Below are 13,786 nucleotides of genomic sequence, written 5' to 3'. Positions count from 1 at the left end.
CTTACAAATGGATAAAACTACAACATAGAACGTATAGAAAGATACACACATATATTTCAACCGTGATTGATAATGATTGATAATAAAAAAGGCATGCTTATAAATATACGCTTTATAACGAGAAATCGCCGTGGATCCATTCATTAACCATACTTAAGGCGTTTTCAGGGACGTCGAATGGAACCATGTGGCCACCATTGAAGACTCTCAAGTAGGTGAAGTGCTTATAGGATTTGACTTCACCAGCAACCTCGTCGGTAATAGATGCGGTCCAGTTACGTACTTTTTGGCTTGCGAATTCTTCGTCGTACTTCCATGGCAAGACATCCGTCCATGCCTTATTACCCAACCAGTTACAGATGAAATCTTTGTCACCTGCATAGACCAGAATGGGTAAGTCTTGATTCAAAAGATCCGTCACAGCGGTGTGGTAAGGCTTCATCCAGTCACCCGCAAACAGGAAATTTCTGTTAATGTCGAAGTTACAGGATTCGTAGCGGTCAACCTCTGCGCCGACAGCTTGTTTGACGTAGTCTTGGTTTAAGTAGTCGTCGATATCTTGCAAAGTTGGGTAGCACAAATTGCCACCTTCACAGTCCTTTCTGATGTCATAGACGTTTCTGCCGGTACGTTGGTAAGGAGCCAATTGGGCGTTGTTACAATAAATGGTAGCTGGAACACAGGACCAGACAGATTGGGAGTCATAGCACGACTCGATCAAGCCCAAACAACGCTCCAAGGAGTCCTCCATAGCGGAACATTCTTCGGAAGGCAAAACGGAGGGTTCGCCACCTTCACCACAAGCCATTGGCTCATAGTAGTTGTACTGAGTCAATGGGTCAGTAAGACCATTACCGATTAAGACGGAGGTCAGGTTAAAGTTTCTGTCCTTGTGGGACAAAATTTCAGAGGCAAAAACGGGGATGTAATGGCCAGCATAGGACTCCCCAGCGATGTGGAAATCTTGGCCCTTGTTGACGTATTCAGGGAACTGGTCAAAGAACAATTCCAAGAAGTTGTAGACGTCCTTACCGGCGGCGACGGTGTTGGAGACACCCGAGGACCCGGAATACGAGAATCCAACATTGACAGGTTGATCAAGGAAGATCACGGTAGCATTGCTGTTCCAAGAGTAAGGGTTTCCGATCGGCTTCAAATCAGGTCCAATGGACGAGGGCCCCAATTCAAAGAATAGCCCAGTTAGCGAAGAGCAGCCTGGCCCCCCGTTCAACCAAAGAATGACCGGATCCTTAGCAGGATCGTTTCTACTTTCAAAAGTCCAGAAGAAGAAATGCTTGTCTTCGTCCTCAACATCCAAGTAACCAGTGTACTGTGTGACGTTTGGGTCGATACCCAAAATTTTAGGGTCCTTAATCTTGTTGACACGAAGTTGGTAGTTTTCAATTGCGTCGTTCTTGACTACAAAGTCCCAGTCCTTCTTCGTTTTGATCGCTTCAGGGAATTTTGGCTTAGTCGAGGTCTCAAGGTTCATGACCTGGTTCGGGTACAAATGCTCTATCTCAGCCCATGCGTCCAATACGTTAGAGTCCAACTCCTTTAGGAGGTGATCCAGGTCCAAGTCCAAACCAAATTTTTCCGCAGCTTGGAACAAAATGTCCTTATCTAGACCCAACGGTCTTTGCAATGAGATGGCCTTGGCGAGTGTAGTGGACAGGCCCAGTCCACATAGTAAGCTGGTGAATGCTTTCATAGCGTATGTATGCTTTATGTTGAGTACGAAAGAAACAATCTCTAGTGAGTATTCTCTCTCTCTCTCTTGTCTTGTTTAAGCTGAAAGGGAAGAGGAAAAGAATTGTTTCGGAGCTTTTTTGCTGCAATTCTTATCTCTTGCTTTTATTAGTGGGCCCCTTCTTTGAGACCCCGCGGGTGATATAGCCCCTGCCTCAATGATAAATAAAGTCACTGAAAGCAAGCACTAAGAAGATAACAAACGAATGTTGCTGGTCCAGTGTACAGGACGGCTAACGTCGCCATGGTTAGACAAGAGAATAATACACAGAAGCGGCGCAAAAAGGCCATAAACTGCTGCTCCACTTCAGGGGAGACACAATCATAAGTACAAGTTTCAAGAAGCAAAAGTTCACCTTCTACAATTGTACTTAAAGTTCATTGCACCGATTCCTTCCATTGATACTTCCATCGTACGGACTCTAGAATATCACATACTTCCTTGTCAATGTGGCTACTAGTATTAGAGTCAATATGTATTATTGCAGTGAACCCATAAAAAAAGGGAAAAAAACGGGAGAATAACCGCCACTCATACCGTATGAAACTACATACCTTTATACGAGGGAAATGTCTAACCCTAATTGCTACTTTCAAAGAAAGGGCGCACACCTAAAAGAACTGGAGTAGAAGACCTAATATATGGATCATCTTACACGGGAAGTCAACTTCGCGTTTTTTTTTTGAGGCGCCATAATTCCTTACATGGTTTCTCTTTTTTCTTCTTTCCTTCTTGCTTTTCTGCTAACAAATTTTTCACTCATTCTTTTTTATAGGGGCATGTTGGTGCTGTTAACAGTAGTGAACGAAAATAAGATTGAGAAAATATAGTACGTAAGAAAAAGAAAAGGAAAAACAAAAAAAATCTTTTCAAATCATCGAGTAGCATAGTATAAGAGCGCTCTAACTTTCTGCCTGGCCTCCAATACACACATTTTGCTCGTGTAGGGTTATTTATCCTTTTTTTCTTCCTTCTCACTTAAAAAAACACGCAATGGCACACATTCCAGAGGTTTTACCCAAATCGATACCGATCCCGGCGTTCATCGTTACCACCTCATCGTACCTATGGTACTACTTCAATCTGGTGTTGATTCAGATCCCGGGAGGCCAATTCATCGTTTCGTACATCAAGAAATCGCATCACGACGATCCATACAGGACCACGGTCGAGATAGGGCTTATCTTGTACGGGATCATCTACTATTTGTCCAAGCCACAACAGAAAAAGAGTCTTCAAGCACAGAAGCCCAACCTATCGCCCCAGGAAATCGACGCGCTAATTGAGGACTGGGAACCCGAGCCGCTAGTCGACCCTTCTGCCACCGATGAGCAATCGTGGAGGGTGGCCAAGACACCCGTCACGATGGAAATGCCCATCCAGAACCATATCACTATTACCAGAAACAAGCTGAAGGAGAAGTATACCGACGTTTTCAACTTGGCCTCGAACAACTTTTTGCAATTGTCTGCTACAGAGCCTGTGAAAGAGGTGGTCAAGACCACCATCAAGAATTACGGTGTGGGCGCTTGCGGGCCTGCTGGTTTCTACGGTAACCAAGACGTCCATTACACGTTGGAATACGATCTAGCGCAGTTCTTTGGCACTCAAGGTGCTGTTCTGTACGGGCAAGACTTTTGTGCCGCTCCCTCTGTTCTACCTGCGTTCACCAAGCGTGGTGATGTTATCGTGGCAGATGACCAAGTATCGCTATCAGTGCAGAATGCTTTGCAACTAAGCAGATCCACAGTTTACTACTTCAACCATAACGATATGAATTCGCTAGAATGCTTGCTAAACGAGCTGACCGAGCAGGAGAAGCTTGAGAAATTGCCTGCCATTCCAAGGAAATTTATTGTCACTGAAGGTATTTTCCATAACTCAGGTGATTTGGCTCCATTACCTGAATTGACCAAGTTAAAGAACAAGTACAAGTTCAGACTGTTCGTTGACGAAACATTCTCCATTGGTGTTCTTGGTGCTACGGGCCGTGGGTTATCAGAACACTTCAACATGGATCGCGCCACTGCCATCGACATTACTGTCGGATCCATGGCCACAGCATTGGGTTCTACTGGTGGGTTTGTGCTGGGTGACAGTGTTATGTGTTTGCACCAGCGTATTGGTTCCAACGCTTATTGTTTTTCTGCCTGTTTGCCCGCATACACCGTCACATCCGTCTCCAAAGTCTTAAAATTGATGGACTCGAACAACGACGCCGTGCAGTCGCTGCAGAAACTATCGAAATCTTTGCATGAATCCTTTGCATCAGACGACTCCTTGCGTTCATATATCGTTGTCACATCCTCTCCAGTATCTGCTGTCCTCCATTTCCAACTAACTCCAGCATATAGGTCTCGCAAGTTCGGATACACCTGCGAACAACTATTCGAAACCATGTCAGCTATGCAAAAGAAATCCCAGACAAACAAATACATTGAACCATACGAAGAAGAGGAAAAATTCTTGCAATCCATAGTTGATCATGCTCTTATTAACTATAACGTACTCATCACAAGAAATACTATTGTTCTGAAACAGGAGACACTACCAATCGTCCCTAGCTTGAAAATCAGCTGTAACGCCGCCATGTCCTCCGAGGAACTCAAAAATGCTTGCGAAAGTGTCAAGCAGTCCATCCTTGCCTGTTGCCAAGAATCTAATAAATAAAAAATAGAAAACCATATATGCACACCCACATATATATAAATATTTATACAATAATACCAATAATCGTAACACCATCTCTGTGCCAAATTAACGTGGTGCACGGCGCCCAAAGTATGCGCTAAAATTTTCGGATCCGAAATTTTCTTTTTTTCTTACCATCGAGGCAAAGCAACCTGTATTATTTATTTGTTTATTTATTAATAGAAAAGAAAGGAGTGGTTTCGTGGTACGCTTTCTTGAGCATTTTCCAGTTTCACCAGGCAGAGAACTAGCACAAGAACCACAGCAAACACCAAACTAAGGTAAACAACACACTAAGGCAATATGATGCATTTTAGAAAAAAATCCGGTATTAGTAACACAAGTGATCATGAAGGAGGGAACCGTGCCTCAGATGTCAAGATTTCTGAAGATGATAAAGCAAGATTAAAGATGCGTACTGCTTCTGTTGCTGATCCTATTCTAGATGCCGTGCAGGAAGCCCAGCCTTTTGAACAAGCTGCTGATACTTTTCACGACAATATGAATAGACAATCTTATTTTTCCAACGAAGAAGGTCATGTTCTATGTGATGTTTTCGGTCAACCGATCACACAGGCTGACATATCGAATCCAACTAGGGCAAGAGATGAAAGACCTTTGGACACCATAAGAAGTTTCGAGTATGCCGTTTCCGGAGACCCGGTCTGGGCCCAACAGTTGGAGACCCCAACTTATGGGTTTCGCGTAAGACCTGATTTTCCTATGTTTGGTGCTGCTGTGACTTACGACGCCAACGGTATGCCGCAACAAGTAGGAGGTGCTTCCAGTCAAATGTATGGTGAGCAGGCGGTGTATCAACCACAACAACACGTACAGACTGAGGAAAAGCAAAAGAAGAAGAAGAAGGGATTGTTTGGTAGAATGAAGAAGAAATAAACACCCGATACCCTTTAGACTTTATTTTTCCTTTTATGATAATTTCTGTTTTCCGCTCGTATTTTTGGATATTTCATATTATTATTATTATTATATATACACACATATTGTTCACTTTTTTTTGTCAGATGGAGACAAAAAAAAAGAACAATAAAATTAACTTGGTTTTATAAAATTATCTCTCCCTCTTTTATTTGCTATCCCTTTGTAGAGCTTTGTCTTCGAGGGTATCGATTTTGCGCCTGATCTGCTCCATGTTTTGGCGAATTTTTACCTCTTGCTCATCGAATTTTTTATCCAACTCATTTAAAGCCTTCAGCCATAATTTTTCTTGTTCTTGGATGCTGGTTATTTGCGAATCCAGCCCTTTCGTGGTTTCGTACACTTCCACCACCCTATTGTTCATTTTATTGAGACTTTTCATTCTCTCCGCTAACAATGGCAGCAAATCTTGGTATTCCTTGAACATTGAATACATAATATTTATTTCGTTTATTTTGTTTTCCGGCTTAATAACTTTGCTCATGGTTTCGTCTTTTAATCTTGGGTCTTGTTGAATTTTCTTACCTAACAAAGAATTTTCAAATTCTTCATTCAGGTCCACGAGTCTATCCCGGAACTTCTGCAGTTTTCCTTTCTCCTTATCATCGCCTTGTAAAAGTTGAATGCTTCTATATAGTTCATTGACTTTACTATAAACTGATTTCCTATCTTCTTCAGCTTCTAAAGCTTCTGGATTACCAACATAACTTTCCATCTCGGACATTTTCTGATCTAACCTTTGTAACCTTTTGATAGTGGTCGTATCAAGATTTATGTTAGGCAATATCACGGTATCTTGGCCTTCATATTTTTCGATAAGCTCCTTTCTCAAACTGGCGAATCTATTGGACGACTCTGTCGCCAACTTTGATTGAAGTTGGCATAATTCCTTAATATCGGTTTGCATTTCAGGTGTTGAATCTTCTGTCCTCAACTCCTCCAACTCTTGTCTTATTCTTTCTAGTTTTTGTTGACGACTTTCATCGTCTTCATCGCTAGTCACCTTTCTCGCATCTGCAGAATCCAATTGGCTTTGCCTATACACCTTAAAGAGTAACTGATCCCGAATGGCTCTTCTCAAACTTTCAACGTCACGTCTTGGTTCAACGATGAGTCCATCTTTTTTTGAAGATGCTTCTTCCCCCTCTTCCTGTTGTTCATCCTCCTTCACTTCATTTTCAAAAATTTCTTGAGATTCCCCATCATTAATACCAATTAAGCTATCATAATCCACATTAGTGGCTGGATCACTTAAGTCTATGACGTTCATCAACCAGTCGATTCTTTGCCTTTCTTAGGTTCATGACCTATCTTTTTTTTTTTTTTCAGAACGTATTGGCTCCCAAAAAAGTAATAGTGCATCTATATTGTAGAAACTATTACTTTTGCTGGAAGGGCAGTACCTTCAACTGGAGCACCTAACTCTGAACATGCAACAATGTCTCTGAAACGCTCCTTAAAAGAATCGATTGAAAGATTAACCAGTTTACAATCAAAATATAATATTTTCACCAGCATTAATCCATCTCCTTATTTAATCACAAATAAGGAAGGGACAAAAGAAACGTTGACAAACTACGTTGCCAGTATCAAGGACAATATAGTTACAAAAGATCTCCCAACCACATGTGCCTCACATATACTTGAGAATTTCAAATCACCCTTCGATGCAACAGTAGTAAAATTACTAATACAGGCAGGAGTGCACATCTTAGGCAAAACAAATTTAGATGAATTTGGAATGGGGTCGGGAGGAATACATTCTATAATAGGGCCTGTAATCAATCCGCTATACCCTCATGAAGACAAGAAAATTATGGGTGGTTCGTCTTCTGGAGCCGCTGCGAGCGTTGCTTGCGATCTAGTAGATTTTGCCCTGGGTACAGACACTGGTGGCTCCGTTAGACTGCCTGCATGCTACGGATCTGTTTTTGGTTTCAAGCCGTCCTATGGACGGTTGTCAAGATTTGGTGTAATAGCATATTCTCAATCTTTAGACACTGTTGGAATTCTAAGCAAAAAGATAAACGTCTTACGAAAAGTATTTCACACGCTCGATAAATATGATAAGAAAGATCCCACTTCATTAAGTGTGGAACTGCGTGAATTGATAGAAAAAAATAAAAAGGCGAAGAGCCCTTTGAAGATAGGAATTGTGAAGGAATTCAACCACGAAAGTATGCCCAGTGAATTCCCCAAATTGTACTTTTCTTTACTAGAGAAGCTGGTCAATTTGGGGCATGAAATATATCCTGTATCCATTCCGTCGGTGAAAAACAGTTTACCGATTTATTATACGCTATCGCCCGCTGAAGCAGCCTCCAATTTATCAAGATATGATGGTATCAGATATGGATATAGAGATTCAGAACTCGATATAAAAGACGGTATTTTATTTGCTCCTACTAGGTTCAAATTTGGAACGGAAGTTAAAAATAGAATCATTTTAGGCAATTATAATCTTTGTTCAGATGCATTTAAGAATAATTTTATTAAGGCTGAAAAGCTACGAGTAAATTTAATTGATGAATTTGACAGGATTTTCAGATTTCCAAATGTTTTAACTAATTCTAAGGGAAATCCGGAGGGTCTAGATATACTGCTAGTACCCACATCATCCAAGCTTCCTGAATCCATAAAGGAGTTCGAAGAAGAGGAAACGAAATCTCCGGCTAACTCGTATATAAACGATGTCTTTACAGTCCCCATGTCATTAGCTGGACTACCAAGTCTATCAATGCCTTTGAGGGAGAAGACCCCAATTGCTTTACAGATAGTAGGCCAATATGGCGATGATTCGACTGTATTAGATTTTGTCGAGTCAATATCATAGATTTGTGAGGAAAGTGTTAATCCTGTAAATATTATTATTTTTTTAGTTTATACCTATAGAAAGTTCGAAAAAATCTATCTACGATATGCATACACAAAAATGCACCATTATACTGGCAGAACCCTCACTCCGGCCAATTTATCTACTATTGGAGCGACTGCGGGGTGAGAGAGTATGGGACCAATTATGGGCATTGACCTCAAAAATTGAACGATGACGCCAAAAAAATCACCGAAGAGGCCTATAATACCTAGTGATTCAATTATAAAACCTAAAAATGTCCATTTTAACAGTATCAAGAAGGCACCAACTAGGAAGAATAGTGAACCGCGCCTTTTATTTGGTCTGGTAAAAAAAATATAAGTCTTTTGTGAACCGATTATTAAAAATACTCCAATTAAAAATAGAATATTGCCCAAAGCTAATAGGGCACGATCAAAAAGAGTGAATATACCAAATAAAAAGAAGAGAAAACCACCGAAAGTGAAAGCCACACCGAATTCTAGTGAAAAGTAAATAGTTAGCGATAATGGAATTAACGTTCCTGGGAGAAGCACCGTGCATCCAAAACTTTAAAAACATACTTTGAGCCTCTGTTAGCCACATTTTATGCGATGATGGGTAAGCTAAATGATCACTGAGTTGGACTGTAAATCAATCACACGGAGAAGACAAATGCCAATACGGTTTAACTCATCTTAAGTGTTTGGATGGACAATTTTTCAATGTCCGAAAAGAACACGACGGGTAATACTATGCGCGAAAAAATAAACCATAACACAGGAACCATAAATAGTGAAACGTAAATCAGGAAGCGTAACATATTGTTTTTTCTTTCTTAAAATTATTATTTTCCTTGTGATCCCCCCTAATTAGTTATATATGTTACAGTTGTATTTATTTTTTGAAAAAAAGAATAATTAATCGTAGATTTCATTAATGGAATATCGTTCCAGGTAAGAAAAAAAAAGATAAAATTGTCATTCAACATTATATCTGCATGGTTTCATCACCATCAGAATCATCAACATTCACCTGGAATGAGGCTGCGTGTTTTCTTGCAGAATTCTTATCGTTAGTAATATCGTTATCGTTAATAGCTGTGGTATCATTGCTGCTCATCGAAGCCGTGCGTGGTGTTAAAAGTAAGTCTACCTCGTTGACGTATTTCTTTACACTAGTAGAGGAGCCTTGTCTGGATAAGGTTTTAGGGGTATTAAAATTTGAGCGCGATTCTGGAGTAGTGCTGAAACAGCCGTTCATCAGACTATTCTTTGGTGGCTTAGGGTCCAAGACGAATGTGGAGTTCTTTTTCACGAGCCCTGATTTGGATGTTGATAAAGAAGTACCATTTTTGTTAGCATGGAGATAATCAAATGTGGCCGCGGGCTTTAGAGATGTCATGGATAATGTTTTCTTCAAAGTGTCTCGAATTCTATTCAATGATCTTTCACGAGAATTAATGGTTCTGTCAACGTAAAGGTCAGGTAAATCCATCTTGCTGCTGAAGGCAGTAGTAGTTTCTGAAGATCCACCATCCATGTTCAAATACGCCAGAGTGGTGGTTTTTCTTGATTTAGAAGGAGACCTCAAGGTGTGCATGGACGCTGTAGAAGATACTCTCCTTATTGTCGGGTTAAATGAGAAATTCGGCGTGTCCTTTGTATTTAAAGAATTTGAAGTAGCAAAATAATCCCTGATAAAAGGATGCTGTTTCAAATTCTTAGCAGAACGCCTAACGGCTGGGTCAATAGTAAAACAGCATTGAACAAAATTCCAAAACTGTTCGTATTTAGGATCGTGCATCATTTGTTCGTCGACATAGTAGTCGCATTTCGAAATACATTCTAAAGTTTCGTCGTCCGTAGTACAGTCGAAGGGAGTATAGCCGAAGGCCATGAAGTATGTCAGCACACCGAGGGCCCATATATCCACCGGACAGCCATATTTGTCTAGTTTGTCAACTTGATCAGGAGTCATTTCACCGACACCTTTGCATTTGACGATTTCTGGAGCGATATATGAGATGGTTCCAACAAACTCCTTCAACGAGTTTACCTTGCTCGTGTTATATTCAGCAGCAAGACCAAAATCGGCGAGGACTAAGTCATGCGCCAAGAGATCGTATTTAAAATCTCCATGGTGTTCACCTTGTAAGTTTTTTTCGTTTTCGTTCACCCTCAATCTGAATAAAACATTTTCTGCTTTCAAGTCTCTGTGAACAACACCTTGTGAATGCAAAAACTCGAGGACACTTACCAAACAAGCACAGTACGACGTGACTTGGGTTTCGAGGTCCAAACATTGATTTTCAACGATTTTCTCATACAAGTCTCCTTTTTGACACAGCTGAGTGATCAGGACAATGTTGTCTGCAGTTTCAAAATAGTCGAAAAGTTGTAAAATATGATGATGCCCTTCAAAAATGTCCAAAGAATGTTCATTTCTTTTTTCCATATCCCTGATTTTCTCGCTAATTGACCTCAATAGGTCGAATTCTCTTTGGATAAGTTGAATTTTGTTCTTAACAGTCTGCTTCTTGATAAGCTTCATCGCATACAAGTCCTTTGTGTGTACGTTCATACATTCTTTCACAACACTGAAATTCCCATCACCCAAGGAGTTGTGGTTGGTTACGTATTTACATTTGAAGGTTTGAGCATCTTCGTTGGCGCCACTCAGTTGCGGCCAAGGCTTTTCTTCCGGCAGGCGCTGTTGTAGCTGGGAAGCAGAAGTACTAGTTGTAGTCATTTCCTAAATATGTGTTTTTCTTTTGCAACTGTTATAATGTCAATTGTGTGAAAAAGTACTGGTTAGCTGAGGAAGTCGTCATAGGCAACTAAAGGAGCAGACAGCAAGAAATTAACAAATAAACAACTGAATAAAATAAACAAGAAAAATGTCACTCTAAATAGAAAGAAGTAACGAACCAGGAGAAGTCATCCCCGTTCGACACGTTTTCATATTCTTACTACGTGATAAACCCCGCCCTCTTTTTCTTTTTTTCAGGAATCCCCCGTTCTATTGTCAGAGGGCGAAAAGCAGAGTTGAAATTCGGGCAATTTTTTTTTTCTCTCTTTTCATTATAGTGTTTCTTTTTCAGGAGTCTGGGTTGCACCCCACCCGTGGAATTGACGGAATAACTTGACACGAGAAGGTTTTTCCGGGGCGCCGAAAAGGAAAAACAAAGGGAAACCGAAATCGGAATTTGAACAATCGCGTGGGGTGCGGAGGGGGGGGAGGGGGTCTTCAAGAAGCGCCTGTACCGGCAACGACAGCTTTGGCGGCTAAAGATGGCTAAAAATGGCTAAAAATGGCGAAGTCGATAGATGTATGTGAAAACATGAATGATAGCAAACGGTGGGCACGCATGCCGTTTTTAAAAAAGTGCAAAAAGTTACACGTGGAGCGGTGTTAGTGTCAGTTAGCACGTGTGAAGAATGATTTGGCGGGTGCCATGCATTTATCAGTTGGGGAGCATACGTAGCTTATTCATTACGTTGCACACTATCACAAAGCATGTTTAATGCATGTTTTTCAGTTGACGCCTTTTCAATGTTTTGAAAAGCACTGTTCCTTTTATTCTTTTATGCTGAGGGAGTACGTAACAACTCAGTGTAGTTTACCCGGCCAGGAGGGATCCTGCATTACCCGAATTGAAAATTTTTTATTCACTTTTTCTTTTTTTTTTTTTTGCAATAGTGAGCTTTAGCGATGAGATGAGATATTATAGTGTATACACAGTACTTAGTATATAGGTACTGTATAGCTCTGTAAAACAGTAGTTATTTAACTGAGTAAGATTAACAGAAGAGCTATGGCCACCCCGTCAAAAAAACGTTCTAGAGATTCTGAATCTTCAGAGGAACCCACAGTAGATGAAAAGAACACTACAAAGCAAAACAATGCCGCGCCTGAGGAAGAACAAACCACTTATGCGGAAAAGTTCGAAGAACTGAAGCTATCACAGCCAACCCTGAAGGCCATTGAAAAGATGGGGTTCACAACCATGACGTCTGTGCAGTCAAGGACTATCCCACCTCTTTTGGCCGGTAGAGATGTTCTTGGTGCTGCCAAGACAGGTTCTGGTAAAACATTGGCGTTCCTTATCCCTGCTATCGAACTATTGCATTCTCTGAAATTCAAACCAAGAAATGGTACCGGTATAATTGTCATTACGCCTACAAGAGAGTTGGCTTTACAGATTTTTGGAGTGGCAAGAGAACTAATGGAATTCCATTCGCAGACGTTTGGTATTGTCATTGGTGGTGCAAATAGAAGACAGGAAGCCGAAAAATTGATGAAAGGTGTTAATATGTTGATTGCTACCCCTGGAAGACTGTTGGACCATTTACAAAATACAAAAGGATTCGTATTCAAGAACTTGAAGGCTTTAATTATCGATGAGGCGGATAGAATCCTAGAAATCGGGTTCGAAGATGAAATGAGGCAGATAATCAAAATTTTGCCAAATGAAGATAGGCAATCCATGTTATTTTCTGCTACACAAACGACTAAAGTTGAAGATTTGGCTAGAATTTCGCTGAGACCGGGCCCTCTTTTCATTAATGTCGTTCCTGAGACTGACAATTCCACCGCAGATGGGTTAGAACAAGGCTACGTGGTATGTGATAGCGACAAAAGATTTTTGTTGTTGTTTTCCTTTTTGAAAAGAAATCAAAAAAAGAAAATCATTGTATTCTTATCATCTTGTAACTCTGTGAAATATTACGCTGAATTATTGAACTACATTGATTTACCAGTCCTTGAATTACACGGTAAGCAAAAACAACAAAAGAGAACAAATACATTTTTCGAATTTTGTAATGCGGAAAGAGGTATCTTGATTTGTACAGATGTTGCAGCCAGAGGTCTAGATATCCCCGCAGTGGATTGGATTATTCAATTTGACCCTCCTGATGATCCAAGAGATTACATTCATAGAGTCGGAAGAACTGCAAGAGGTACTAAAGGTAAGGGTAAATCTTTAATGTTCTTAACTCCTAATGAATTAGGGTTTTTGAGGTACCTGAAGGCTTCCAAGGTCCCATTAAATGAGTATGAGTTCCCGGAAAATAAAATTGCGAACGTTCAATCACAATTAGAAAAATTAATCAAATCCAACTATTATCTACATCAAACAGCTAAAGATGGTTATAGATCTTATTTACAAGCGTACGCTTCTCATTCTCTGAAAACTGTCTACCAAATTGATAAACTGGATTTAGCCAAAGTGGCAAAGTCTTATGGTTTTCCAGTCCCTCCAAAGGTTAACATTACTATTGGTGCCAGTGGAAAAACCCCAAATACCAAAAGACGTAAAACACATAAGTAACTTCAAAGAATCAATTTTTATTATTGCTGTTAGTGTGTACATAGAATCAACACAGAATCGAAATATTCATTTTTTGTTCTCATCACTGCCCTTTTCTTTTCTCTTCCTTTCGACTCTATGTCATTTAAATAAGTGTATAAACCGCCGTTTTCTGTTTGTTGCTTTTCTACGCATGTTGTCTATATCAATCTCTACATATTAGAGTATGTAAAATCACGATTTGTAAACTATTGTAAAA

General features: G+C 40.2%; 8 protein-coding genes across 8 annotated transcripts; 4 read left to right on the top strand and 4 right to left on the bottom strand.

Annotated features, from left to right (window-relative positions):
* Nucleotides 1–112: 112 nt before the first annotated feature.
* PRC1 (carboxypeptidase C PRC1) lies at nucleotides 113–1,711 on the bottom strand (the record flags this gene model as incomplete). Its single annotated transcript, XM_033912708.1, has 1 exon — nucleotides 113–1,711. The coding sequence occupies one exon, from the start codon at nucleotides 1,709–1,711 to the stop codon at nucleotides 113–115; it is 1,599 nt and encodes a 532-aa protein (XP_033768599.1).
* A 1,032-nt stretch (nucleotides 1,712–2,743) lies between these two features.
* Nucleotides 2,744–4,420, top strand: LCB1 (serine C-palmitoyltransferase LCB1; the record flags this gene model as incomplete). Its single annotated transcript, XM_033912707.1, has 1 exon — nucleotides 2,744–4,420. The coding sequence occupies one exon, from the start codon at nucleotides 2,744–2,746 to the stop codon at nucleotides 4,418–4,420; it is 1,677 nt and encodes a 558-aa protein (XP_033768598.1).
* Nucleotides 4,421–4,744: 324 nt separating this feature from the next.
* Nucleotides 4,745–5,338, top strand: GSR1 (Gsr1p; the record flags this gene model as incomplete). The annotated part of the gene is made up of 1 exon (XM_033912706.1): nucleotides 4,745–5,338. The coding sequence occupies one exon, from the start codon at nucleotides 4,745–4,747 to the stop codon at nucleotides 5,336–5,338; it is 594 nt and encodes a 197-aa protein (XP_033768597.1).
* Nucleotides 5,339–5,528: 190 nt separating this feature from the next.
* JNM1 (Jnm1p) lies at nucleotides 5,529–6,650 on the bottom strand (the record flags this gene model as incomplete). Its single annotated transcript, XM_033912705.1, has 1 exon — nucleotides 5,529–6,650. The coding sequence occupies one exon, from the start codon at nucleotides 6,648–6,650 to the stop codon at nucleotides 5,529–5,531; it is 1,122 nt and encodes a 373-aa protein (XP_033768596.1).
* A 168-nt stretch (nucleotides 6,651–6,818) lies between these two features.
* Nucleotides 6,819–8,213, top strand: HER2 (glutamyl-tRNA(Gln) amidotransferase subunit HER2; the record flags this gene model as incomplete). The annotated part of the gene is made up of 1 exon (XM_033912704.1): nucleotides 6,819–8,213. One exon carries the CDS (start codon nucleotides 6,819–6,821, stop codon nucleotides 8,211–8,213), a length of 1,395 nt encoding a protein of 464 aa, XP_033768595.1.
* Nucleotides 8,214–8,320: 107 nt separating this feature from the next.
* On the bottom strand, nucleotides 8,321–8,819 carry GOT1 (Got1p; the record flags this gene model as incomplete). The annotated part of the gene is made up of 2 exons (XM_033912703.1): nucleotides 8,321–8,715; nucleotides 8,798–8,819. The coding sequence occupies 2 exons, from the start codon at nucleotides 8,817–8,819 to the stop codon at nucleotides 8,321–8,323; spliced, it is 417 nt and encodes a 138-aa protein (XP_033768594.1).
* Nucleotides 8,820–9,203: 384 nt separating this feature from the next.
* TDA1 (protein kinase TDA1) lies at nucleotides 9,204–10,964 on the bottom strand (the record flags this gene model as incomplete). Its single annotated transcript, XM_033912702.1, has 1 exon — nucleotides 9,204–10,964. One exon carries the CDS (start codon nucleotides 10,962–10,964, stop codon nucleotides 9,204–9,206), a length of 1,761 nt encoding a protein of 586 aa, XP_033768593.1.
* Nucleotides 10,965–12,030: 1,066 nt separating this feature from the next.
* Nucleotides 12,031–13,548, top strand: HAS1 (ATP-dependent RNA helicase HAS1; the record flags this gene model as incomplete). The annotated part of the gene is made up of 1 exon (XM_033912701.1): nucleotides 12,031–13,548. One exon carries the CDS (start codon nucleotides 12,031–12,033, stop codon nucleotides 13,546–13,548), a length of 1,518 nt encoding a protein of 505 aa, XP_033768592.1.
* Nucleotides 13,549–13,786: the final 238 nt, after the last annotated feature.

The sequence above is a fragment of the Saccharomyces paradoxus genome, chromosome XIII, assembly GCF_002079055.1.
Source record: "Saccharomyces paradoxus chromosome XIII, complete sequence".
Lineage (NCBI taxonomy): Eukaryota > Fungi > Ascomycota > Saccharomycetes > Saccharomycetales > Saccharomycetaceae > Saccharomyces > Saccharomyces paradoxus.
Note: the sequence above shows the minus strand (reverse complement) of the source record. Positions and strands in the feature narration are given on the sequence as shown.